We start from the raw sequence: 27,420 nt of genomic DNA, 5'->3' as shown, positions 1-27,420 counted from the left end.
TTTACGAGCTATGCGCTTCAGCACTCGGCGGTCCTGTCCTGTGAACTTGTGTGGCCTACCACTTTGCGGCTGAGCCGTTGTTGCTCCTAGATGTTTCCACTTAATAACAGCCCTTAAAGCTGAGCTGGGCAGCTCTATCAGGGCAGAAATTTCACGAACTGACTTGTTGGAAAGGTGACATCCTATGACGGTGCCACGTTGAAAGTCACTGAGCTCTTCAGTAAGGCCATTCTACTGCCAATGTTTGTCTATGGAGATTGCATGGCTGTGTGCTCAATTCTAGACATCTGTCAGCAACGGGTGTTGCTGAAATAGCCAAATCCACTAATTTGAAGGGGAGTCCACATACTTTTGTATATATCGTGCATGTGCACCACGTCATTGCTCTCTCTCTGCTGTGTCCACTGAGCCGTTGGGCCTGCCCTGTTACCTCATTGGATAACTCTGGGCAGGCCTCTCGCAAGCTGTCACTCAAATGTGAGGGGCTGAACTAAGAAATGTCTAGAACTGGAATTGGTAGGGAGATGGTCCACGTGGGGAGAAATGTATGGAAAATGGCGCGGCACAGCTTCAAGTAAACAACTGGGGATTACGTGGCTAATTGAGGAGAGACAGTACTTCTTTATGTATGAACTACACACTGATACATCCAGCCCAAAGCGGGAGGTTAAAAAATACTTCCTCAGTCGCCAAAGTACCGGAGCATGTCTTAAATAACAGATTGTAGAGAGTGGTGAGAAATGCAACTGAGAACGTTGGTCCCTCGACATGACATACTTTTTGCCATATTTATGAAACTTGTGTTTGTGAAAAATATTTGCCTTCCTTCCATTTTTTGTTTTGGGAAACTAAAGCAGTTCCCATCATAAGCTAATGGGGAACTGAAAACACAGCATTTTTGCCAAACAAAAAGACTCCCAGCATTGGATGCTTTTAACAGATCACTGGCAATGTGTCAGTAATACAATGGCTGTGTCCCAAATGGCACGCTATTCCCTGAACTGTATAGGCCCTGGTCAAAAGTAGTGCACTATGAAGGGAATAGGGTTCATTTGTAATAAACCAATGTACTACCGACAAAAGCCAGAGTAAAAAAAAACGAACTCAAAAAGCCCAAGCACATACAAGCATAGCAGCATTTTCAAAATAGATCTTCAGAATACCAATGCCTTCCTCATACTAATTAACATAGCTAAACAATGTAATAATACCAAGCTGTATTTTTTTATCACATCATATATTCCTGTTGACTCCTGGGTTTATAGATGACCTTCTCCCTTATTGGCCAGAGAAGCGTGCGTGTGCGTGTGTGTGTGTGTGTGTGTGTGTGTGTGTGTGTGTGTGTGTGTGTGTGTGTGTGTGTGTGTGTGTGTGTGTGTGTACACACACATTGACAGTGATGCAGAGCGCCACCAGGAAAGGTGTGTGGAAGCAGGGGAGGATTAGACATGACCCTGGACAATAAAAGTGAGCGTTGTTCTGATATTACATTTTTCACACCCTGAGAACAGAATTATTGACGGATTTGCCCCGCTGTAAGAATCCACAATCTACCTGGGTCTCGCAGGGCCTAAGGGACACAGTGTAAAAACCTGCCTGTGGTATTCTTGCACAGTATGTGTGACATGTGTGACAAATAAAACAATTTGAAAAAGAGAAAGAAATACACACACCCCATCTTTTATAAATAAGGTTTAAATGGAAGACCGTGGTTGCGTGTGTCTGGCTGTGTGCATTGTAGATGAGCCAGATGGTGATGGTGGCGCTGGTGGTCTGTTGTTTTTGATGGTGTTGTTGTTGATGGTGTTGTTGGTTGTGGGTGGTGGTGGTGGTGTTGTTGTTGATGGTGTTGTTGGTTGTGGGTGGTGGTGGTGGTGTTGTTGTTGATGGTGTTGTTGGTTGTGGGTGGTGGTGTTGTTGATGGTGTTGTTGGTTGTGGGTGGTGGTGTTGTTGTTGTTGATGGTGTTGTTGGTTGTGGGTGGTGGTGGTGGTGGTGTTGTTGTTGATGGTGTTGTTGGTTGTGGGTGGTGGTGGTGGTGGTGTTGTTGTTGATGGTGTTGTTGGTTGTGGGTGGTGGTGGTGGTGGTGTTGTTGTTGATGGTGTTGTTGGTTGTGGGTGGTGGTGGTGGTGTTGTTGTTGTTGATGGTGTTGTTGGTTGTGAGTGGTGGTGGTGGTGGTGTTGTTGTTGATGGTGTTGTTGGTTTTGGGTGGTGGTGGTGGTGGTGTTGTTGTTGATGGTGTTGTTGGTTGTTGGTGGTGGTGGTGTTGTTGTTGATGGTGTTGTTGGTTTTGGGTGGTGGTGGTGTTGTTGGTTTTGGGTGGTGGTGGTGGTGTTGATGGTGTTGTTGGTTGTGGGTGGTGGTGGTGGTGTTGTTGTTGATGGTGTTGTTGGTTGTGGGTGGTGGTGTTGTAGGAGATGGAGGTGAGGTGTTGCTGTTGTTGATGATGCTGTTAGTTGATGGTTGTTTTTGGAGTTGCTGGTGTACAGTGAGGGAAAAAAGTATTTGATCCCCTGCTGATTTTGTACGTTTGCCCACTGACAAAGAAATGATCAGTCTATAATTTTAATGGTAGGTTTATTTGAACAGTGAGAGACAGAATATCAACAAAAAAATCCAGAAAAACGCATGTCAAAAATGTTATGAATTGATTTGCATTTTAATGAGGGAAATAAGTATTTGACCCCTCTGCAAAACATGACTTAGTACTTGGTGGCAAAACCCTTGTTGGCAATCACAGAGGTCAGACGTTTCTTGTAGTTGGCCACCAGGTTTGCACACATCTCAGGAGGGATTTTGTCCCACTCCTCTTTGCAGATCTTCTTCAAGTCATTAAGGTTTCGAGGCTGATGTTTGGCAACTCGAACCTTCAGCTCTCTCCACAGATTTTCTATGGGATTAAGGTCTGGAGACTGGCTAGGCCACTCCAGGACCTTAATGTGCTTCTTCTTGAGCCACTCCTTTGTTGCCTTGGCCGTGTGTTTTGGGTCATTGTCATGCTGGAATACCCATCCACAACCCATTTTCAATACCTCGGCTGAGGGAAGGAGGTTTTCACCCAAGATTTGACGGTACATGGCCCCGTCCATCGTCCCTTTGATGCGGTGAAGTTGTCCTGTCCCTTTAGCAGAAAAACACCCCCAAAGCATAATGTTTCCACCTCCATGTTTGACGGTGGGGATGGTTTCTTGGGGTCATAGGCAGCATTCCTCCTCCTCCAAACACGGCAAGTTGGGTTGATGCCAAAGAACTCCATTTTGGTCTCATCTGACCACAACACGTTCACCCAGTTGTCCTCTGAATCATTCAGATGTTCATTGGCAAACTTCAGACGGGCATGTATATGTGCTTTCTTGAGCAGGGGGACCTTGCGGGCGCTGCAGGATTTCAGTCCTTCACAGCATAGTGTGTTACCAATTGTTTTCTTGATGACTATGGTCCCAGCTGCCTTGAGATCATTGACAAGATCCTCCTGTGTAGTTCTGGGCTGATTCCTCACCGTTCTCATGATCATTGCAACTCCACGAGGTGAGATCTTGCATGGAGCCCCAAGCTGAGGGAGATTGACAGTTCTTTTGTGTTTCTTCCATTTGCGAATAATCACAGAAACTGTTGTCACCTTCTCACCAAGCTGCTTGGCGATGGTCTTGTAGCCCATTCCAGCCTTGTGTAGGTCTACAATCTTGTCCCTGACATCCTTGGAGAGCTCTTTGGTCTTGGCCATGGTGGAGAGTTTGGAATCTGATTGATTGATTGCTTCTGTGGACAGGTATCTTTTATACAGGTAAGAAACTGAGATTAGGAGCACTCCCTTTAAGAGTGTGCTCCTAATCTCCGTTCGTTACCTGTATGAAAGACACCTGGGAGCCAGAAATCTTTTTGATTGAGAAGGGGTCAAATACTTATTTCCCTCATTAAAATGCAAATCAATTTATAACATTTTTGACATGCATTTTTCTGGATATTTTTGTTGTTATTCTGTCTCTCACTGTTCAAATAAACCTACCATTAAAATTATAGACTGATAATTTCTTTGTCAGTGGGCAAACGTACAAAATCAGCAGGGGATCAAATACTTTTTTCCCTCACTGTAGGTGGTGGGTAGCGGCGCTCCCTACCTGTCAGCTGAGGGAGGGTGTCCGTTGCGAGGCTTGTTGACCTGGGCATAGAGGGCTTCCAGGTCGGGCTGGTCTGGACCGCTCTCCTGGGGGGGCTGGGGCCCTTGGTGGGGCTCCTGTCTGCTGTCTTCGGATGACCCGTCCAGGGAGCCGATGCCTGCGTAGGGGTGCTCCTCATCCTCGTTGGAGCTGAAGGTGCAGTTCAGGTTGGGGTTGATGTCCAGGATCTCAGCGTACTCCCTCTCCCTCGCCACCGACGCTTGACGTTCACGGAACTCCCTCGTCTTCGCCTGGATCCTGGAGTGGAGGGACGGAGAGAGGTAGGGAGGGAGGAGGGACGGAGAGAGGTAGGGAGGGAGGAGGGACGGAGAGAGGTAGGGAGGGAGGGGGGACAGAGAGAGGTAGGGAGGGAGGAGGGACGGAGAGAGGGAGGGAGGGGGGACAGAGAGAGGTAGGGAGGGAGGAGGGACGGAGAGAGGGAGGGAGGGAGGGAGAAGGGACGGAGAGAGGTAGGGAGGGAGGAGGGACGGAGAGAGACAGGGAGGGAGGAGGGACGGAGAGAGGTAGGGAGGGAGGAGGGACAGAGAGAGGTAGGGAGGGAGGAGGGACAGAGAGAGACAGGGAGGGAGGGGGGATGGAGAGAGGTAGGGAGGGAGGAGGGACGGAGAGAGACAGGGAGGGAGGGGGGATGGAGAGAGAGAGGGATGGGGGAGAGAGAGAGAGAGAGATGGGAGAGAGAGAGAGAGAGAGAGAGAGAGAGAGAGAGAGAGAGAGAGAGAGAGAGAGAGAGAGAGAGAGAGAGAGAGAGAGAGAGAGAGGGGGAGATGGGGGAGAGTGAGAGAAAGAGATGGGGGAGAGCGAGAGATGGGGAGAGAGAGAGATTGAGGAGAGAGAGAGAGATTGAGGAGAGAGAGAGAGATTGAGGAGAGAGAGAGAGATGGGGAGAGAGGGAGAGAGAGCGAGAGAGCGAGAGAGAGAGAGAGAGAGAGAGAGAGAGAGAGAGAGAGAGAGAGAGAGAGAGGAAAAGGTCAGCAGTGCTATAACTCAATATTTCATACTGTTATTTAGGGAATAAAACACATGAAAGCCATTGTGAGGATGCCTGAAAAGAGGGTTGGTTTTTGAAATGGGGCATTTGAGGGGTTGGTATCGGCTGGGGGAAATAGGGAAAGGTTAGGGAGCTTCAAGCTGAGTCTTAAAGGACTGCGTCCCAAATGGAACCCCATTCCCTATATGGTGAACTACTTTTGACCAGAGCACTAAGGGCCCTGTCCGACAGTAATATATATGTAGGGTGCTAGGGTGCCATTTGGGATGAAATCCAAGATACTCTGTTGGTTTCATAGTGTCTGCAGACACTACACATTGCAGCCTTTTCAAATTCACTTAGAGACATATCATTTCCTTCACAGACAGACTTACAACAACATTCCTACTTTTAAGTCTATCTACCTCCCACATCTATCGCAGGGCTCTTCCTCCGTCTCATTGGGCTATTCCTAACATCTTAAGCCTGTTTTTCTTTCCCCCAGAGAAGAGAAGATAAGTCTAATGGAGGACAGACAGCATGCTGAGTTATTCAGATGTGTGGCCGGTGGAGTACTGCGAGGCATCCCAAATGGCACTCTATTCCCTACGCAGTCCACTATGTTTGACCAGGGCCCATAGCGCTCTGTGTAGGGAATAGGGAACTATTTGGGACACAGACGTGGAGTGGCCATCCAGACCATGGTTGGCAGGGGATCTTCCTGAGGAGAGTGTATAGATCCCTCCCCTGGGTCCTCTAACCAGAGAGAAAACAGGCCGTCTCTGATCTCTCCTCCAACTCGTCTTCCACCCGGACCCTGTTCTCTTCTTCCTCCCCCGCCCCAGCTCCCTGGGTCCTCTTCCCTCTTTCCTTCCACACAACAGGGCCTTTCAGGGCCTTTCCTGCCTCATTCAGTTGACCTGGACTATGAATGCCTGTCTCTCCTTCCACAGAAAACAAGACCCAGGCGTGCGACGGGGGGGGGGGGGGGGGTGAGGGGTGAAATGTGATCTGGAGCTGTGGGAATGGGACAGGGGTAACAGGGGAGCGGTGGTGAAGACAGAGGGATGAACCTCTGCTGGTGTCCCTGCATGGCAGCACTGCAGCAGCCTGGGTAGTAGATCCAGATGCTGTGTCCTACCAGATGGGTAACGCACACACTTATGTACCAGTATGCGCACGCACACACACGCACACACACGCACACACACGCACACTCACACGCACACTCACACGCACACGCACACACACGCACACGCACACTCACCCACACTCACACTCACACGCACACCCACACGCGCGAGAGCACATGTAAGAACATGCAGGTACAAGTATGCAAACACACGTACAGTAGGCACACGCACGTACTGTACAAACACGTATGCACGTGAACACACACACACACATCCCCACCCACCCACACACCACAATTCATCCCAACACTCTCCCAGGCTCTACGTGGGGGTCATCTCACCACCCAGTCTGTGGGATATTCCCTATTTCCCCCATTACCTCAGGTCATAGCTAACCTCTGACCCCATCGGCTATCCTTCACAGATGATTGACAGCATTGCCGTGGTAACAAGGCTGGAATCAGTGAGTTCTCATGGGTCTGTGTATTGTATATTATAATAACAGTATAATCACATTCCAAACAATGACTATTTATCTATGCCACAATAACCTAATTCCAAAAGGATTGGCTCGTTTATTTTTAGTCATGGAAATCCCATTTTCTCAGAATGATCAGAAGGATTAGATTTTGATGGTATTGTGCTCACATGATGTTCCATGTCCCATGCAATTTATACACTCCACAGCCTTGTCCACGATGTGTATTTGTATTTGTCTAAATAATATAAATGTATTATATAAATCACATCCCTTCAAAGCAGTCCCTGCTTTGTCCCAAATGACACCCTATTCCCTATGGGTCCTGGCCAAAAGTAGTGCACTACATATGGAATAGGGTGCCATTTGGGAGACAGACTCTTATTGTACAGCACACACAACCTTGTGGGTGTCAGAAACAGAGTGATATAGATTAGTTCCCGCCACAGCAGTCTCATCTCATCTCGGCACCTGCCCAAACTGATGTCACACCCCTGCCAGTAAGACCAGACAATGATGTTATGACAGGTTTTTACGGAAACCCAGTGGGAATTCAGGGCTGTAGGCTCTTCACCGACTAATCAAATTCATAAAAATACAATATCAGTGTTCAAATGGGATAATGGGTGGAGCGGCAAGACTGGCGACATTAGACTGCCTGGCACAGACAGACAGTACAGACATACAGACAGACAGGACAGATAGACAGGACAGACAGACAGGACAGACAGACAGGACAGACATACAGACAGACAGACAGGACAGATAGACAGGACAGACAGACAGGACAGACATACAGGACAGACATACAGGACAGACAGACAGACAGGACAGACAGACAGGACAGACATACATGACAGACAGGACAGACAGGACAGACAGGACAGACAGGACAGACAGGACAGACATACAGACAGGACAGATAGACAGGACAGACAGACAGGACAGACATACAGGACAGACAGACAGTACAGATAGACAGGACAGACAGGACAGACAGGACAGACAGGACAGACAGACAGACAGACAGACAGACAGACAGACAGACAGACAGACAGACAGACAGGTCAGGACAGAGAGAGACAGAGACAGAGACAGAGACAGAGACAGAGACAGAGAGAGAGAGAGAGAGAGAGAGAGAGAGAGAGAGAGAGAGAGAGAGAGAGAGAGAGAGAAAGAGAGAGAGAGAGAGAGAGAGAGAGAAAGAGAGAGAGAGAAAGAGAGAGAGAGAGAGAGAGAACGAGCTTCACCCTCAGATCAGATGGCTTTGCACCTCTAGCTGAGGGCCAACCAACAGCAGCCAGATTGCCTACAATGCCAGTGTAACATGACAGTCATCTCCATATTCAACAGGTGTGATGTCTCACACACGCTGACCAGCTCACAACCAGGGTTCCATGGCACATTTCCCCCCTATCCGAACCCCTGTGCCATGTGGTGGGTAGGCCCCATTTGCTTGCTTGGTCAGTGAAGTAGGGTAACTGCCCGCCCCCCTACCCTCCCATCGCCCAGCCTTAACTCCATTACGTAATTAATGACCCAGTGTGGTGTTGACATGAAGAAGAGCCCTGCCTACACTAAGCACTCCATTACTGCATCACCCTTAATTAACTAGGCAGTGTCTCTCCTCTCTACTGTGGACTCTCTCACCTCTCCTGTCTCTTTACTCTATCCTTACTACTCTCACCTCTCCTCTTCTCTGTCCTTACTCTCCTCTCTTCTTAACACGTTCTCACCTCTATTTCTCCACTCCTCTATCTCCTTTCTCTTCTTTCCTCGGTTGTCTCTCCTTAGTCTCTAGTCTATCTTCTCTTCACCTCTACTCCTCCTAACACTGTCCTTACTCATTTCTCTCTCCTCTCTTTTACAGGGCAAACTAGCTCAAAAGGATGTTTCGGGAAACAATGCAAGGGAAATGGAATTTCCGCTTAGCCCAGGATGCTCTAGATACTGTAATGCAAGGGATTATGGCAAGTCAGGGGTTTATCATTGAGGTTTTGACTGACAATCTCTTAAAACACATTTGCCAGAAGGTTTCTTTCCTCGATTCCAGGTAAGTGGCTTCCTTCTTCATTTGTTGTCTTCGTTGCTGTTAGAAGAGAGCTCTTTGGCATCACACAGCTAGCACACACACACACACACATCACAATTAAAACCACAAGGTGCCCCTCAACGGTAAACAACTCAGAAGTGTGAGTCACTGCATTAAGTTGAGAGAAGAATCCGCCATGTTTGTTTCATTTTCAAAGAGAAAGTTAGGAGAGAGTTGAAGTTGCAAAGAGAGCGGTGCACTACTGACTACTACTGAGTGTATACTACTAGAGCGGTGCACTACTGACTACTACTGAGTGTATACTACTAGAGCGGTGCACTACTGACTACTACTGAGTGTATACTACTAGAGCGGTGCACTACTGACTACTACTGAGTGTATACTACTAGAGCGGTGCACTACTGACTACTACTGAGTGTATACTACTAGAGCGGTGCACTACTGACTACTACTGAGTGTATACTACTAGAGCGGTGCACTACTGACTACTACTGAGTGTATACTACTAGAGCGGTGCACTACTGACTACTACTGAGTGTATACTACTAGAGCGGTGCACTACTGACTACTACTGAGTGTATACTACTAGAGCGGTGCACTACTGACTACTACTGAGTGTATACTACTAGAGCGGTGCACTACTGACTACTACTGAGTGTATACTACTAGAGCGGTGCACTACTGACTACTACTGAGTGTATACTACTAGAGCGGTGCACTACTGACTACTACTGAGTGTATACTACTAGAGCGGTGCACTACTGACTACTACTGAGTGTATACTACTAGAGCGGTGCACTACTGACTACTACTGAGTGTATACTACTAGAGCGGTGCACTACTGACTACTACTGAGTGTATACTACTAGAGCGGTGCACTACTGACTACTACTGAGTGTATACTACTAGAGCGGTGCACTACTGACTACTACTGAGTGTATACTACTAGAGCGGTGCACTACTGACTACTACTGAGTGTATACTACTAGAGCGGTGCACTACTGACTACTACTGAGTGTATACTACTAGAGCGGTGCACTACTGACTACTACTGAGTGTATACTACTAGAGCGGTGCACTACTGACTACTACTGAGTGTATACTACTAGAGCGGTGCACTACTGACTACTACTGAGTGTATACTACTAGAGCGGTGCACTACTGACTACTACTGAGTGTATACTACTAGAGCGGTGCACTACTGACTACTACTGAGTGTATACTACTAGAGCGGTGCACTACTGACTACTACTGAGTGTATACTACTAGAGCGGTGCACTACTGACAAGTCGGCTCGCCTGAGGTCCTTCTTCTGTGCGCTGAATAAATCGGAGTGTTTATCAAACAAGTCTGTGTAATTCTGGACAGATTAAGCCAATGTACCCTCCTCCGTATGTCTTTCAATGGGGGGGGAGGCGGGAGCGAGAGAGAGGGAGAGAGAGAGGAGGCGGCTGCTGTATTCAAACGCTCATTACTAAGTCTGCACTTACAGAGTTCCACTTGGAGAGAGTCTGGCTGTTCAATATGCTTGGTAGCAGAGGCGGGATGAAACAGAATGCATTGCTTTCTTTAGTAACTCTTGTAGATATCTTGCATATATTCTTTCTTCCCACATTCAAACAAATTGGTTGAGAACCCCCCCCTCCCCACAAAAGTACAATCTTGTGTGCAAAGGACTGTGCTCCCATTAAGACTCTGATGGACAGACTCTTTTAGGTTGACACTTTATTTTACATACTTTTATCAGGCAAACAATTTGGCACAATTCAATTCTGTAATAATCACATGTAGCTTGCTGCAGAGTATCAATTATCAAATTAATTGAGTATCAAATAATTACAAATATAATCAGGCCTGCAATCAGTTCCTTTGATCTCTCATTGAACTCAACATGTTAATGACGACAGACAGCAACACGTTACAATTTTTTTTTAGAACGAAGCTAATTATTTGGTAAAACAATTACTGTTATGAAGGGATCAGCTGAGATAATGACTAACACACATTAACTTAGTGCAGTAACAAGTTATGAAGTACCTGCTGCGTAATTATAGACACTGTAATTAGTAAGACATTAACACAAGTTTCATTTCTAATCTCATTTAACAGAGGAAAGTCGTACACTTTATGTACTCTCAACTGACGTTTCAGTACTCATTCTAAAATAGAAACGTTGTGGCTTAATTCCTCAAAACCAACCAGCCACACTGATGTGATGCTGAGGTCTGTAGTATTACATGAATACAGGGTCCATTTGCATTGTAAAATAAGGAAATGGAAGGCTAGTTGATCTTGCAGCTCCTAGTTCCTTGAAACCCGACCAACCACACTTGTGTTGTGTGATGCTACTGTAACTGCTGACTGACAAACTATAGAACAGGAGCAGTATACCTTGCCTTTGGTTGGCTGGCATCAGCAGGAAACCAAACAAACAGGCAGACGTGGTGGAAACAGCCAAACAGGCACTACAAGGCTTCTGGTCTGGGAGCAGGAGGAGAGTGAGATGAAGGGATGGAGGAGTGTGAGCCACTGATTAGAAGCTCAGAGGAGCCAACCAGATAAGAGAAGGGACATCATAATCTCACGCCACAGTCACAGAGAGAGAGAGAAATAGTGAGAGAAATAGAGGGAGAGAGGGGGGGGAAGGGACAGAGAGATAGGGGGGGGGGGGACAGAGAGAGAGAGGGGGAGAAACAGAGATAGAGAGGGGGGAAACAGAGAGAGGGGGGGCAGAGAGAGAGAGGGGGAGAAACAGAGAGAGAGGGGGGAGAGAGGGGGAAGAAACAGAGAGGGAGGGGGGGGGCAGAGAGAGGGGGGGGGGGCAGAGAGGGGGGGGGGGGGGGGGTGAAGGAACGGTTGCAGTTGGATACAAGTTTAAGACAGAGGCAGCAGACACCAGCAGGTTGCTACTGTGTGGTGGGTTTAGATCTGGCTTCAGACAGATGCTCTGGTAAACTGACAAAACAATGAGACAATCCCAATCTCAGCACACCAGGAGTCATGAAAGGGAATAATGCATATCCTCCTCTTGGAATCTCTCTGCTTGATTGACGGCAGGCCACACTAAACCCCAGGCACTGAGAGAGAGAATCAGCGCGTTCAAAGGGATTGGCCTGAGCAAGCAATCTAGGAATCGCCTTGTATCCCAAATAACCACTCATTATAAAGATGAGTGATCCTGTACCTTACCTTGCTCAAACGGATCCCCTGAAACACACGGACTCTCTGTACTATTCCTACCCCATCCAACCTGCATGGTACCAATCAAAGAGAATCATGCTAGTCCCTCAGTGTGGTGCAATCAGGTAGAGTAGCCAGCGGTTGTCCACAGGCATAAAGCCTTGTAATGGCTGTTGTGCTGAGGGCGGTGTGTTTGTGTGTGTGTGTGTGTGTGTGTGTGTGTGTGTGTGTGTGTGTGTGTGTGTGTGTGTGTGTGTGTGTGTGTGTGTGTGTGTGTGTGTGTGTGTGTGTGTGTGTGTGTGTGTGTGTGTGTGTGTGTGTGTGTGTGTGTGTGTGTGTGTGTGTGTGTGTGTGTGTGTGGAGGGCCTCTCCAGCTAGGTCTTAATGAAGCGCTTGATGAGGAATGGAGTCTGCTGAACAGCAACACAGGTGGCAGGCAGGCAGGCAGTTGCATATCATTTGTGAGATTATAGCAAAACAAATGGTGCTGATGATGATTCTTTATCAACTTCAGAATGGTTCATCACTGCACTGCTGGGTTCTGTACCCTGGTAGATGATATTTCAGCATCAGTGTTTCTACTATATCTGAGGCACTCAGATATAAACGCAAGACTACAATACATGGAGGCTATTTTGCAGAATAAACTTGGTCTAATAGTGTCTCTTAACACTGTAATCGAAACCATACTTTTTATAATGTTATTAAGGTCAGACCCCTAGATATGTAACACATGCCATCTGTTTTATAGTTTCCTCATAGCAGACCAGAACAGGGAAGAAGAGGGTACAGACTACAACTAGGATATCACATTAATCCACCCTAACCTTCTCTATGTCTTCTCTTTACGGGAGGCAGGTAGCCTAGTGGTTAGAGCGTTGGGCCAGTAACAGAAAGGTTGCTAGATCAAATCCCCGAGCAGACAAGGTAAACATCTGTCGTTCTGCCCCTGAACAAGGCAGTTAACCCACTGTTCCTAGGCCGTCATTGAAAGAAGAATTTGTTCTTAACTTCTTATGGCTGCAGGGGCAGTATTGAGTAGCTTGGATGAAAGGTGCCCAGAGTAAACGGCCTGCTCCTAAGTCATAGTTGCTAATATATGCATATTATTATTAGTATTGGATAGAAAACACTCTGAAGTTTCTAAAACTGTTTGAATTATGTCTGTGAGTATAACAGAACTCATATGGCAGGCAAAAACCTGAGAAGTTCCACTTCCTGTTTGGATTTTTTCTGCGGCTGCTAGATTTTCAACCAACTTCCCATTGAAATTACAGCGAGATATGGATGAGTTTTCACTTCCTACGGCTTCCACTAGATGTCAACAGTCAATAGAACTTTGTCTGATGACTCTAATGTGAAGGGGGGCCGAAGGAGACAGGAATGATTCACCACTGCCACGCGCGTTCATGTGAGAGGCAGCTCCGTTCCATCGCTCAACTGAAGTCAATGTAATTCTCCGGTTGGAACGTTATTCAAGATGTATGTTAACAACATTCTAAAGATTGATTCAGTACATCGTTTGACATGTTTCTACTGACTGTTACGGAACTTTTGGACATTTCGTCACGTTATAGTGCTTTGTGACTTTGGAATTGTTTACCAAACTCGCTAACCAAAGTAGCTAATTGGACATAAATAACGGACATTATCGAACAAATCAAGCATTTATTGTGGACCTGGGATTCCTAGGACTGCATTCTGATGAAGTTCATCAAAGGTAAGGAAACATTTATCATGTATTTCTGGTTTCTGTTGACTCCAACATGACGGCTAATTTGGCTATTGATCTGAGCGCCGTCTCAGATTATTGCATGGTTTGCTTTTTCCGTAAAGTTTTTTTGAAATCTGACACAGCGGTTGCATTAAGGAGAGGTATATCTATAATTCCATGTGTATAACTATTATCATCTACATTTATGATGAGTATTTCTGTTGAAACGATGTGGCTATGCAAAATCACTTGATGTTTTTGGAACTAGTGAATGTAACGCGCCAATGTAAACTCCGATTTTTTTATATAAATATGAACTTTATCAAACAAAACATGCATGTATTGTGTAACATGAAATCCTATGAGTGTCATCTGATGAAGATCATCAAAGGTTAGTGATTCATTTTATCTCTATTTCTGCTTTTTGTGACTGCTATCTTTCGCTGGAAAAATGGCTGTGCTTATTGTGGTTTGGTGGTGACCTAACATAATCGTTTGTAGTGCTTTCGCTGAAAAGCATATTTGAAATCGGACACTTTGGTGGGATTAACAACACGATTACCTTTAAAATGATATAAGACACATGTATGTTTGAGGAATTTTAATTATGAGATTTCTGTTGTTTGAATTTGGCGCCCTGCACTTTCACTGGCTGTTGTCATATCGATCCCGTTAGCGGAATTGCAGCCATAAGAAGTTTTAACTGACTTGACTAGTTAAATACATATTTTTAGAATCAATAAAAGCTCCGCTCAAAATGTGTGCTTCAATTAAATCGTCGGTGTCAGCTGAGTGGTGTGTTTGGCAACGGGCCATCCCGACATCCCTGACACTTCCCCTTCTGGGCTTACTGTACGTGCGCTAGTTTTAGAAATATAGTCCCCGTTTCCCCCGCTCCCTCGATCCATAATATCATAACCGCTGTGTCTAAAATAACCCATTCTCAATGGGCCCTATATAATCAATCAGTGCATTTGCCTTGAGCAAGACCCACCCTCAGTGTCAGCACACCACCTCTATCAAAATTTGCACCTCTGAGTGGCGTAACACAACCCAAAATACAGAGGTAATTGATTTTAGAGCTGTCGCCCCCCTGAACTGCCATGCTTTGAATATCAGGCTGAGCCAGCTCCCTCCTCCCCGAGACGTCAGGTTACTGTATTAATACCACAGACGATTTCCCAAAGGATTCCCAGATTCCATTTCCATTATCTGAGAGTCAATTTAGAATTTCCATTCTGGTTAAGTGATGGCATTTTGGGATGGTGAGAAGGGGAAAGGAAAGTGGCCCTGTTGTATAGTGCTCCAGCGCTCCAGTGCTCTGACACTAGGGCTTAGACATGCAGAACGGAGAGGAAACAGACTAAATGGGAGAAGGAGAAACGTATACAAGTCAAGATCCAGACAAATAGTGATTGGGGAGTGAGGGGAGTAAGGAAAGGAGGGGAAGGGTGAGGGCATGTTTTAGGCTTAGCCCCAGTCTGTGTCTGTGCTGTTTTATACCGGCTTTGCATGGCAGACGTTTGGGAGAGCCTCAAAGGGACAGAGGCTTTGGAAGGCTCTGGATAGGAAGGCTGTGGGTCTCTGGGGCGTGCTGGCAATGTGTTGGGCCAGCAGCCAGAGGGACAGCCAGGGCTCACAGAGCACAAGACAAGACATTCCCTGCATGTCACAGTCTAGCCTCTATGAAGACTGTCTCCAGATGTCCCATTGAATAGGAAGACCATTGTTGTGTGTGTGTGTGTGTGTGTGTGTGTGTGTGTGTGTGTGTGTGTGTGTGTGTGTGTGTGTGTGTGTGTGTGTGTGTGTGTGTGTGTGTGTGTGTGTGTGTGTGTATCCGACAGGCAGCTATCCTCACTCCCTCCCTCTCTTTCCACTGAGAGCAATATCAACTCCATTGTTTGTTTTCAATTACCTTCATTACCAACAGTAGTTTGATAACCGAGTTCATTTGTCATTCATTTTGGCTTGCAGAGAACAATAGAGGCAGCAAGCCCCTCGTTCCATTCACACAACCACTGATATTGTCCTTCAGTCAAGTGAATTTAATAGAGCTTGTCTGCAAGGAAGGAATGAGGCGGAGAAAACAAAAAACACATATGTCCGTTCACTTATACATCGCCTGTGTCCCAAATGGCACCCTATTCCCTTTATAGTGCATTACTTCTGACCAGGCCCCATATGCCTCTGGTCAAAAGTAGTGCACTATTTAAGGAATAGGGTGCCATCTGGTCAAAAGTAGTGTACTATAAAGGGAATAGGGTGCAATTTAGTATGTAACCATACAGAGGCCTCAACGTCCCCTAAAACATCGAGGGACTAACAGAGTCCAGGATGACGAAACCAAACGCCAGATTCTTGAACGATTAACAACCTTTTTACTGCCAAAAAGAAAAGAGAAATGCCCTACAACATTGATTTGACAATTCTAATGAGACCGGCAATTCAATCAGTCAAAGCAGAAGGAGCGAACCAGGACCATTAGCAGGTTAGGTCCATTCAATGGCACAAAGCAAAAAATCTTTAGAAATGATCAATTTAATGTACTGTTATAAAAGGCCTGGACGTTTACAAATTGACATCGGAATGCTTTCCCAGAACTTTCCTCTTTCCACACCGCCCCATTTAGTTAATTGGGCAGTTTGCACATTTTCCCGGGCAGCAGCATGTAGCAGCGCTGTGCATTCTCCTCACAGACTTAATTGTGAGGCTATTACCAAGCCGGGCGAGCCCTGTAAACACATGCACAGGCACAAACACACACTCACCTCTCCTGCTCCAGTTTCATCCGTAGCATCTCCTCCTCAGACGCCTGTGTGTCCTCCATCTTAGATTTACTCGACCCCTTACGCTCCATCTTGTCTCCATTGCGGTGCTTCCCAAACCTGGAGACACAATAAGGGGGAAGGTATTTAATTGATGCCCAGGCTTTGTTCTAGTCTAGGTCGCGAGCTGGGCCTTTCTTGAATCCCCTATCTCTCACAGAGAGGATTTGTGGAAATGTCCTGAAATGTGTCAGATACTGTTGGGCTTTGGGCAACTGTGAAAATGTAAGAGACTTTATATGTGAGAACTCTACTATGCTCTTTGGCTTGAAGAAATAACTAACTTCAAAATAAAAACATTCACGACAGATGGTGCCATATTGAATCAAATCAAATGTCAAGATGTGGTTTCCCCGCACTGCTAAATCATCCAACTTTATTGTCCAGAAATGTTAACAAGTTAAAAGCAAGTCGGTTTTAATACAGCAAGAAGGTAATACTCTATCAAATGGATATAGACTTCCGTCTGAAACCTCTCTCATAAGGTTTACTGAGTGTGATGGGAGCTGTGACAGCTTGTGATTCAGTCTGACTGAGGTGCACACACTACTCTGAGCTGCTGGGTGAATTTCAGTTAGCAGAGCCATAGAAGCCGCTCTCTGGCATCATTTGCAACTTTCTCGGCGACGCGGCGGCAAACTTTTACATTTTAATGACGCGGGTGACATGGAGGCAGCGGTAAATCCACGACAGCTTTATAGATGGGTGAGAATAACTGCGCCTGACGATCGTAAATTCCCCCGCTCAGTCCTATATGTGCAGCTATGTGCAAATGACTGGAAACTCTGCCTGTCTGAGGGGTGTGAGAAAATGATGGAGGATAGATAGGAGAGGGGATCAGAAGAGCATGGATGGGGTTACCACCATCATATCAGAGCTACTTTATTATCCATTTCATACACAGACCAAAATCCCACTATTTTACCATTCCTGCTTTTTTATAGCAGCTTTTTGGTATATCTGAAAAGGATTAGGGGTTAAAAAAACATGGACAAATAAAAGCCAGCTAAAGACCTAGTCATGATTCCTGCAACAAAAATACAGGTATCAGGTCTGTGTGAATGGTTCACTGCTTTCTTGCTGGTAAATACATTAACAATCCATTGTTTAACACCTCCCTAATTTGAAATGCAAACAGTCTCCATGGTTTAACAACACCCCACACCCCTACTAATTTGCAAGTTATCCACTGATATGTATAAAAAGAGGTATACCTCCAAGAAAGTAGTATATAAGGGGCTTTTTGAAAGGGGGTCATACAAACATTGCCTTTTATTTTTTACAGGTCATATACCACATCTTATGTGTCAAATGGGTATATGACCTGTACAGTACAATAATCATCATGAGAGTTTTCCCTGTGAGGCATGGAGGATGTCCAGGGTGGATGCTGATTAGGGTTGAATGGCGGGAACCCGGTTACCGAGATTTACTGGGATTTACCGTCCAAAACCACAATCCTAGGATAAATAACTGTGAGAAACCAGTAAATTAAAAGAAAGTATTTATATGGTGTGAAATGGAACTGTTAAATGATATGTGATGTCTAAATCTGTCTTTACGTCCTCTGCATGATGAATCAACGCTCAGGGTTTGGGACAGACAGCCCATCTCAGTATGGATGTAGACCTACAGTATCTCATCATGGTAACATTTTTCTTGTGACAGGTAGGCCTACATTTGCTGCAGCATAGTTTATGCTACAGTAATATAAAGACTGAATGTGCTTCTAATTTACCCATCTCCACCCAGCTTTCGGGGGTCACCTTGTTTTTTCATTGTAAAGATTACCATTTTTTAAATTGCAGCTCCAGTCTTTCACTTGAATACCTTTGCTTTAAATCAGTGCACCCGCGAGCACTCTCTAGCAGGCTCTCTCTCTTCATCAACTCCATTAAAATTACATCCAAGATAGATAATCCTCTTCTAGATTGACATATAACCCTTTATATACAGTATATGTATGTATATATAGATGTATATATAGATTGATATACAGTATGGCCCTATATATAGATGTCCTAGCCTACCTCTTTCAGGTAATTCATTCAATGCAGTACTAATTTAACTAATTCATGATGGGTTATGCATAATACGCTTCTAACTTATAGCCTCTGTCTCTTGCGCAACACGCACACACCTGTGCTCCGCTGGCCTCTCTCCTTTAAAAAAAAACACTCCTTAGCTCTTGGAGTCCCATGCAGGAAAAGCTAGACTAGAATAGCGTGTTGGATTTTATTTGTTTCTTATACCAATAAAGTATTCAAAGAGGCGACGCAAGCTATTTTTTGCTGAATGTTAAATTCAGTAGCCAATAGAACTCACGGGTAGTGTGAAAGAAGAGCGGACGCTCTTGTGTTAGGCTAGAGCAGTTACCGTATATATTCAGACCAATAACCATTAAACCTTTGTGAAGAGAAGTGAAATCCTTCTGCATCTAATTCTAGTCCTACATTATTCAAGGATGTCATTAGAATGATGAAGCGTATTTCATTTAACTGTTGAAAGCGAGGAAGGAATGAAGCAACAAGAGAGAGAGAAGGAGGTAGGCTAATAACATTAGGGGAAATATGAGAGGTATATATGCGTCAGCCTACTAATTATACAAATAGGCCCTATTATATTTCAAAATTAAAATAAAATTTGCTAGCCTATACTATAACTTTGTAGGCTGCATGTACTGCACAAGAATCCCATGTTGTCTTCTGCTTTATCATGGTTTGAACGTGTGTAATTCCAGTCCATATTATACAGTATAATACAATACAGTACAGTAATACAGTTCACACTCAAAAAGATTAACCTACCAGAGCTAGTTTCATTTATTTACCAAAGAGAGCATATAGCTAGCTACAACCATGGGCTTTTATGTTTTTCTGTTGCGCGTAATGTGCAGTAGCCTATATCACATATATATTGGATGATGGCACAATAATTCGTTTTTTGGGGGGGGGCTTGGGCTCATTAAATGTTGTTGTGTCCCAAACAGTCCCTTATTCCCTATATAGTGCGCTACTTTTGACCAGGGCCAATTGCCATTTGGGTCGCATCCACAGTTGTTATTTATGTGGTGTGAGCACTCTCTAAAGACACTGTCCAGGAAAGCCCCTCTCGTTAAATACTGCCTGTGATGTAATTTCCTGCCACTTTTTTTCTATAATGGTGCCAGCTGTGAGGGAACTCAAAGCAGCAGGAGGAAGGACACAGGAAGTAGACAGGAATTCAGAAAGTGCATTCAGGAAGTGCACCAGGTGCTCAGTTTGAAAGCCACTTCTAGAAATATGAACACATGTGTAATATTACAACACATGCATGGAGCTGGTTATGGGTTCCATGGTGAGTCTGCCTCGTGGGTTTGTGTATGTGTGTGTTGCTGATGCCAAAGATCTGATCTGTATAGAGGCAAGGCAATAACAATGTGTATGGATATACATGTAAATCAATCAGTGGAGGCTGCTAAGGGGAGGATGGCTCATAATAATGGCTGGAACTGAGCGAATGGAATGGCATCACACCATGTGTTTGATGCATTTGATAACATTCCACTTATTCCGCTCCAGCCATTACCACAAGCCCGTCCTTCCCAATTAAGGTTCCACCAACCTCCTGTGGACTTAATGTATGAGGGGATTCAATAACTGTATTCATTTTGATGGCTCAATGCACGCATTGTACACATTAACAATTATTATGAAAAGCTGCATTGATTGCAGAAAAATCCCATTCCATTTTCAGACTGAAAGTGCTGTATTCTTACGGAGCGGGTGTTAGGTAATAGGTTGAACAGACAGACCTCTTGGTCCATGTTATGTTGTACTTTGAGTCTATTCACTTTGTTTATTCTGACTTCTTGCCAAAGCAGTTTGACAGTTTCAAAATGTTTTCCCAACAATGAAAGAATAACATCAGACAGCGATGACGTAGGGCTACTAAATTAAATATATTCATGAAATGGGAGACCCATTTCCCCTCTGTTGTTTAATGTTCTCCTTTACATTTAAACAAGCCCACTCTGCAAATGGAATGGCTTCCTTTGGCTTGTTGTAGCGCTTACTGCTTGGACTGTAATCTTTTGAATGGAGTGCGGTTCTAAGCTTTGTCCCAAATGGCACCCTATTCCCTAAATAGTCCACTACTTTGGGCCCTGGTCAAAACAAGGGCACTAGATAGGGAAGTCTCGTGGGAGAGATTCTTTACACCTGAGATTGCATACAATCCAAGGAGAACTACTGTTGTGTTTTGTCCTAGAGATAGCCTGCATTACCTGATTAATTCATCAACAAATGGCTCAAGTAAAGGCATAAAACCCTGCGAAGGGAATACTATTAATAAGGAGCGCTATCTATCAACAGGGCAGGTGACAGCCTCCTCCCTCGCTCCCTCTCCTCACTTCAAGGACTTTCATTAACTAATTCCCACACCGAGAAACATTCACCTTTCTTCTTCTCTTCTTTTCCCTCCTTCCCTTCTTTTTAACTTTTAAAGTAATATAGATGGATCAGGAGAATGGAGGAAAAAAACGAGCTTAAAAAGGCTGATAAACCAAACATATGAAGTATTGACAAATTAGAGCCAAAAGGGAGTAAAACTTTCTCAACTTCTTGGGGAAAATCAACATCAATAAAGTAAAGGATTTGTCACAGTGAAAGATAGAGTGAATCATAGTGCGGATTAAACTCATATCAAACCGCTGGGTATGAGACGGAGAGAGACCTAATATGAAAGGTTATTTCTCATAGCCGCTGGACAGAGAGAGTGAGAGAGAGGGAGAAAGAAAGGGAGAGAGGGAGAGGGAGAAAGGGAGGGCCTGAGCACAGACAGACATCAAAGCAGGGGCGGAGGGAACCGCCATATTACAAGAGCTATTAGAAGGCTATCGCCGTGGTTACTGGTTAACGGACAGATTGATACAGCTTTGCTCAGCTCGCTGGTGTAACAGCCATGACGTTAGCCAGCGGGAACAGAGCGAAACACGGGATTAGCTAAACAAACTGGAGTGGACAGCCTTGCCACTTGCCGCTAGGACGCACAATATTTTTTAAGTCAATATTTTTCATTAGCAAATAGCAATCCCTGATACATAACATTTCTTCAGAAATAAACAACTTAAGATCATATTGATGTTTAGTATCCTTCAGGACCTTTAAGTGTCTGCGTAGGTAATTGCCTTGTTTTAGAAAAGGAAGAATCCAATAAATAAATGATCTAATGACAAACTACAGTCTAACGATCTTTAGACAGGTAGAAATATGATGAGTCATCTCATCAGCAGCCTTTTGGTAGAGCACACGCACGCACGCACGCACGCACGCACGCACGCACGCACGCACGCAACACACTCCAGGTGGCAGTTTGTTAACCAATTTGTATTAGTAGTAGTTTAGCTGCAAATGAAAAAAAAAAATAATAATTTTTTTATTTATTAACTTCAATAATCTCAAGGTCAGAGATAATCATTACAGTTTCTGCTCCACCAACCTGAACGTTAATCCGCATCTCCCCAGGCCAGAGTCAGAACCCATACAGGCGTCCAAGTCGCTGCCTGTGCTGAGCCGAGCCAGACGGTTTGTCTGTCACAGCCAGGGAGAAAATAAATAACATGGCTCTGCCTCTCTATCTCTCCTCCCACCCTCCTTCCCTCCCTCCACTCCACCCAAGGCTTTCTTAACGGTAATCTATAAAGTCATCTAGGTAATACACAGCAATTTGTTTTCTTGGATGTGAATCAGAATAGACATGATTATGATTCTCATTGCAGGTATCAAAACACCCTCAGTGTGTTAACAACTCCTTCCCCAGCCCGCCCTCTGTGTTTCAATGCAAACCAGTGAGTCAGTCAGGCCAAAGCACAATCATGGTAGAGTAGAGTAGCACAGGATACCTAAGGCGACTCCCAGATAGCAGCATGTCATTTTAATAATATCTTGTTAGGAGGAGAAAGGTTACGTTCCAAATGGCACCCTATTCCCTATAAACTGCACTACTTTTGACCAGAGGCCCCTCCTCTCTCAGTCTCACGTGCTGATAACATAGAACACATTCTGCTTCACCTCAGGGTAGACACAGGCAGAACCACAGAGAGATGTGTCTGTGCATTGTAAAAACTAACGAGAGAGAGGGAGGGAGGGAGGGAGGGAGGGAGGGAGGGAGGGAGGGAGGGAGGGAGGGAGGGAGGGAACAAATGAAAGGGACAGAGAGAGCAAGTGAAATCTCTCTCAGCTTTTCCCAGTGTGACCTGTTGATTGTTAACACTCGTTAATGAGGACATCGTTATCGTTAGCAGAGCCTGTTATGATGTCACCACCACTGGTTACCAGGGACTACCTGTGAGGTGTTGAAACACATCGCGGCGATGTACACTGCCTAGGATGTGTCCCAAATGCACCCTATCCCCTATACCGTGCACTACCTTTGACCAGAACCCCATGGGTTCCTGCCTCTTCAACCAGCAGCGCCTACCGATGAACCTTCTCTCCCCGTGGATCTCATTATCACACTACTAACGTCAGTCTAACGTCAGTCTAACGTCAGTCAGTATTTTCCATGTTTATCCTCCTCTTTAAGAGCATACTACTATGCCTTTGAGATCCCATTATCTGAGTCTCAAATGACACCTTATTCCCTATTTTGTGCACTACTTTTGACATACTTTGTGCACTATATAGGGAAAAGGGTGCCATTTCAGAATCACACACTGCCTCCTCATTGCAGTATCCAGCTCCATGGTAATATCAAACCAGTGGTAGTCACCACTAGAGACTGACTCTCTGAGAAGAAAGGAAGGAACAGAACCATACTCTTATTTCCTGTCGTAGGTGGAAGTAGGGAGGCTGACTTTGATTCAGCCAATGGTTTCCAAGGAAGTGGAGTTGATTTGTATACAGTACCAGTCAACCCAATTGAGATGGTTTGGAATGAGTTGGACCGCAGAGTGAAGGAAAAGCAGCCAACAAGTGCTCAGCATATGTGGGAACTCCTTCAAGACTGTTGGAAAAGCATTCCAGGTGAAGCTGGTTGAGAGAATGCCAAGAGTGTGCAAAGCTGTCATCAAGGCAAAGGGTGTCTACTTTGAAGAATCTCAAATATAACATATCTTTTGATTTGTTTTTAACACTTTTTTGGTTACTACATGATTCCATATGTGTTATTTCATAGTGTTGATGTCTTCACTATTATTCTACAATGTAGAAAATAGTAAAAAATAAAGAAAAACTCTTGAATGAGTAGGTGTGTCCAAACTTTTGACTAGTACTGTATACCACCATCTCAGATTTTTCTGAAATAATTTCTGTTGTCAGAAACAGACAAGATGAGCAATCCTGCAATATTATTTTGTTGAAATATAATTGGATATCTGAGAAATTATGCTAATTGTTGCACCCAAATTGGCCATTTTAATTTATAGGTTTCTTATAATATTCAATAAATATAGTACCAAACATCCAATTTGGACCAAACATTTTTCTAACAATGAGTAAGACATGAGGAATCCAGAGAAATAGTCCAAAGCTACCCACGGACTCCCTACACATCCCACACCAATCCCACGCCAACAACGAGAATACAGTATAAGTTATCTATGTCTGACAAGCAGTATGGAGCCTCGGCATGGATTATTGTTTCTTCATCCTATGTAAATGCATTCTCAGTGAATTTGGTGATTTTATTTATTTATGATAAACTAGTCATTGAAGTTGTTAGGTTTATGTCTCAGCTAATACTTTGTTAGTTAATTTGTTAATATCTCAGATATTAAATTATAGTTCAACAAATGTTGCAGGACTGTTTATAGCAACAGAAACAATTTCAGAACAATCAGAGATTGTGGGTGTTGAAATCCTCTTTCTTGTATTTCTTTAGGTGGAATGACCCTTAGGTTGATAACTGAAGAGCACATGCCAAACCTATTTCAGCCTGTGCAGCTAAAATATATATAGAAAGAGAGAGAGAGAGCACAAGCGATGGGAAGGGAAGGAGATGGTTTATGCAGACATGGGCACCATGCAGCATGTCCCCCATACAACACAGAGGCATGACATGTATTTATTCATGACATTAGGCCTTGACTCTCTCGCTCTCCACTCTGTGGGGGATTTCACCATGGCCCACTCTGGGAAAATGCTTCTCATCAGAAGTCTCACTATTGAGCATAAAAGTCAGTCCTAGACGGAACAACACTATGGGGTCCAGCTACTGTATCCTTCAAGCAGAAAATCATACAATTCAACAGGGACATGAAATGTGGGCTATTTGAGATGATAGTGTCAAATGATAGCTGAGGAGCTGAGAAAAATAGGGTCCATTTTCTGTGCGCTTGTAACTGTGTTCCCCTGTTTACCATGAACAGGGTATTCGATGGAAATGTTGATGTGGACATCACACAGTAGAGGCATCTCTCTCTCTCTCACACTCTGTATGCCTATCTCCTTCTCCTCCTTGCCTGTCTGCCTGTCCGTCTGTCTGCCTGTCTCTCTGTCTCCAACCATCCCTGTCTATATTAAAAATGACTGTGTGGGGCCTGGCTTTGGCCAGGGGACACTCAACCCTGGTGGCCCCCCTCTCAACCCCCCCACAGATGGAGAAATCACAACAACAACACTACAGCTGTCTCTCTCTCTCCTCTCCCAGTGACTGACTCAGACCCTAACATAATCCATAGCTGCTTGAGTCTGAGTCTCTCCTTGAAGCTAGTCAGGAGAGAGTTTAAAACAAATAACTGAAAGTGTGGACCCCAGAGCAGTGCTGGTGATTGAGGAGAGTGATCAGCCATGAAGGGGCCTGGAGACTGTGAAGAGGTGACTTCTGGGGTGCTGGCCTTCTAGGCAGAGTTGCAAAGAAAAAGCCATATCTCAGACTGGCCAATAAAAATAGAAGATTAAGATGGGCAAAATGACACAGACACTGGACAGAGGAACTCTGCCTAGAAGGCCAGCATCCCGGAGTCACCTCTTCACTGTTGACGTTGAGTCTGGTGTTTTGTGGGTACTATTTAATGAAGCTGCCATTTGAGGACTTGTGAGGCGTCTGTTTCTCAAACTAGACACTCTAATGTCCTTGTCCTCTTGCTCAGTTGTCCACCGGGGCCTCCCACTCCTCTTTCTATTCTGGTTAGAGACAGTTTGCACTGTTCTGTGAAGGGAGTAGTACACAGCGTTGTACGAGATCTTCAGTTTCTTGGCAATTTCTCGCATGGAATAGCCTTAATTTCTCAGAACAAGAATAGACTAACGAGTTTCAGAAGAAAGTACTTTGTTTCTGGCCATTTTGAACCTGTAATCGAACCCACAAATGCTGATTCTCCAGATACTCAACTAGTCTAAAGGCCAGTTTTATTGCTTCTTTAATCAGGACAACAGTTTTCAGCTGTGCTAACATAATTGCAAAAGGGTTTTCTAATGATCAATTAGCCTTTTAAAATGGTAAACTTGGATTAGCTAACACAACATGCCATTGGAACACAGGAGTGATGGTTGCTGATAATGGGCCTCTGTACGCCTATGCAGGTATTCCATAAACAATCTGCAGTTTCCAGCTACAATAGTCATTTACAACATTTACACTGTGTACACTGCATTTCTGATCAATTTGTAGTTATTTTAATGGACAAAAAATGAGCTTTTCTTTCAAAAACAGGTGACCCCAAACTTTTGAAAGGTAGTGTATGTTTAAAACATATGAGGTAGGCTATGGTCACACCGGTAATAGATCCGCTGTTGTATTACTAGTGAAGCACAGCTGAGTGAGTACACATTTCAATCATTTGCTTTTCATTTTACTGGGCTGATGTTGCCTACATCTGATGGTCAGTCTCAACGTCCCTCCGCTGTCCTTTTCGTCCGCTGACACTGACCAAAAAGGGACACCATCTTCCAGCTGATGGCCAAACTCATGTCACACCCCATTATTCTTATTTAAAAAATATTTTTTTTTTTACCGCATTATTTCTGCCTCATGCAGAAATTCATGTTGTTACTCCTAACGAACAGAGTAAGTTAAATATTCCTCGATATTAAAAAAGACCCAAGCTGCTAATAATAGCAACGCAAGCCTTAAAATACACTTTCCTACTCATTCATTACAGCTGCAGGGCTTGTTGTAGCGCTGAGTGGACGAAGGAAGAACGCACATTTTATGGCTGATAAAAGTGTTGAATACAAAGTGTTGACAGCGCTGAGTAAGAACTTAAACATGAACTCACTCATAAAAACAGAAGCTCTTTGCTGTATTCGTTGACAGTCTCTCTCCAGTCGTGGTTTTAAACATTTTGAAATCTCACAGTATCAACTTTGCCGAAGCTTTTCTTTTGCGTTTCCTACTTTACTGCAGACACGGTAACCTGACCCATCCAATTGGCCATCGGTAGGACTATATAGCACTTGATTTGCTCTCTGGGCCCGCCGGGGAGACAGAGTTTGTACCTTCAGACACATGAAATGGTTAAAAGTCCAGGAATGCTGGACTTTATTTTTGTTTTTTTTACAGAAATGTTTTGCAATCGACAAGGAATGCCTTGGAGATCGACCAGTCGATCGCGATCGACCTGTTGGTGACCACTGATATAGGGAATTTGAGATGTGTATTTCATCTTCAGTTTCCTGCTACAGTCCTCTGAGAGCTGATGAAGCGCATGAAAAACATTTTCCAATCCAACAACAGATCCACTAATGTCTCCCTCGTGGAGAAGTAATGGTCATTCTCGAAACCCCATGATGACAGGGGAAAACTGGGTTAAGCTTAAACAAGTCATGAATCTTCCATTTGAGCATTTTCACAGAGAAGTGATTCCATCCTCACCACTTGTCTACTGTTTTATTAAGACTTCTTCCAGTTGAGTTTCCTACCGTGTTTCTGTCCCCCATTATCCATCCAGGCTTCATGGGGTTTGGGTATC

At 44.6% G+C, this 27,420-nt stretch overlaps 1 protein-coding gene across 4 annotated transcripts in view; it reads right to left on the bottom strand.

Annotated features, from left to right (window-relative positions):
• The window catches only part of LOC139583730 (partitioning defective 3 homolog), a 599,078-nt gene that overhangs the window by 132,920 nt on the left and 438,738 nt on the right, over window positions 1-27,420 (bottom strand). For all 4 annotated transcript variants that reach the window (XM_071415128.1, XM_071415130.1, XM_071415129.1 and 1 more), the window contains 2 exons: window positions 16,473-16,589; window positions 4,120-4,416 (listed from right to left, as the gene is read on the bottom strand). In XM_071415128.1, coding sequence (XP_071271229.1) covers window positions 4,120-4,416; window positions 16,473-16,589 — 414 coding nt within the window. The remainder of the gene's footprint in view (window positions 1-4,119; window positions 4,417-16,472; window positions 16,590-27,420) is intronic.

This window comes from Salvelinus alpinus, chromosome 8 (genome assembly GCF_045679555.1).
Source record: "Salvelinus alpinus chromosome 8, SLU_Salpinus.1, whole genome shotgun sequence".
Lineage (NCBI taxonomy): Eukaryota > Metazoa > Chordata > Actinopteri > Salmoniformes > Salmonidae > Salvelinus > Salvelinus alpinus.
The sequence above is the reverse complement of the archived record's forward strand: the minus strand, read 5'-3'. Positions and strand labels throughout refer to the sequence as shown.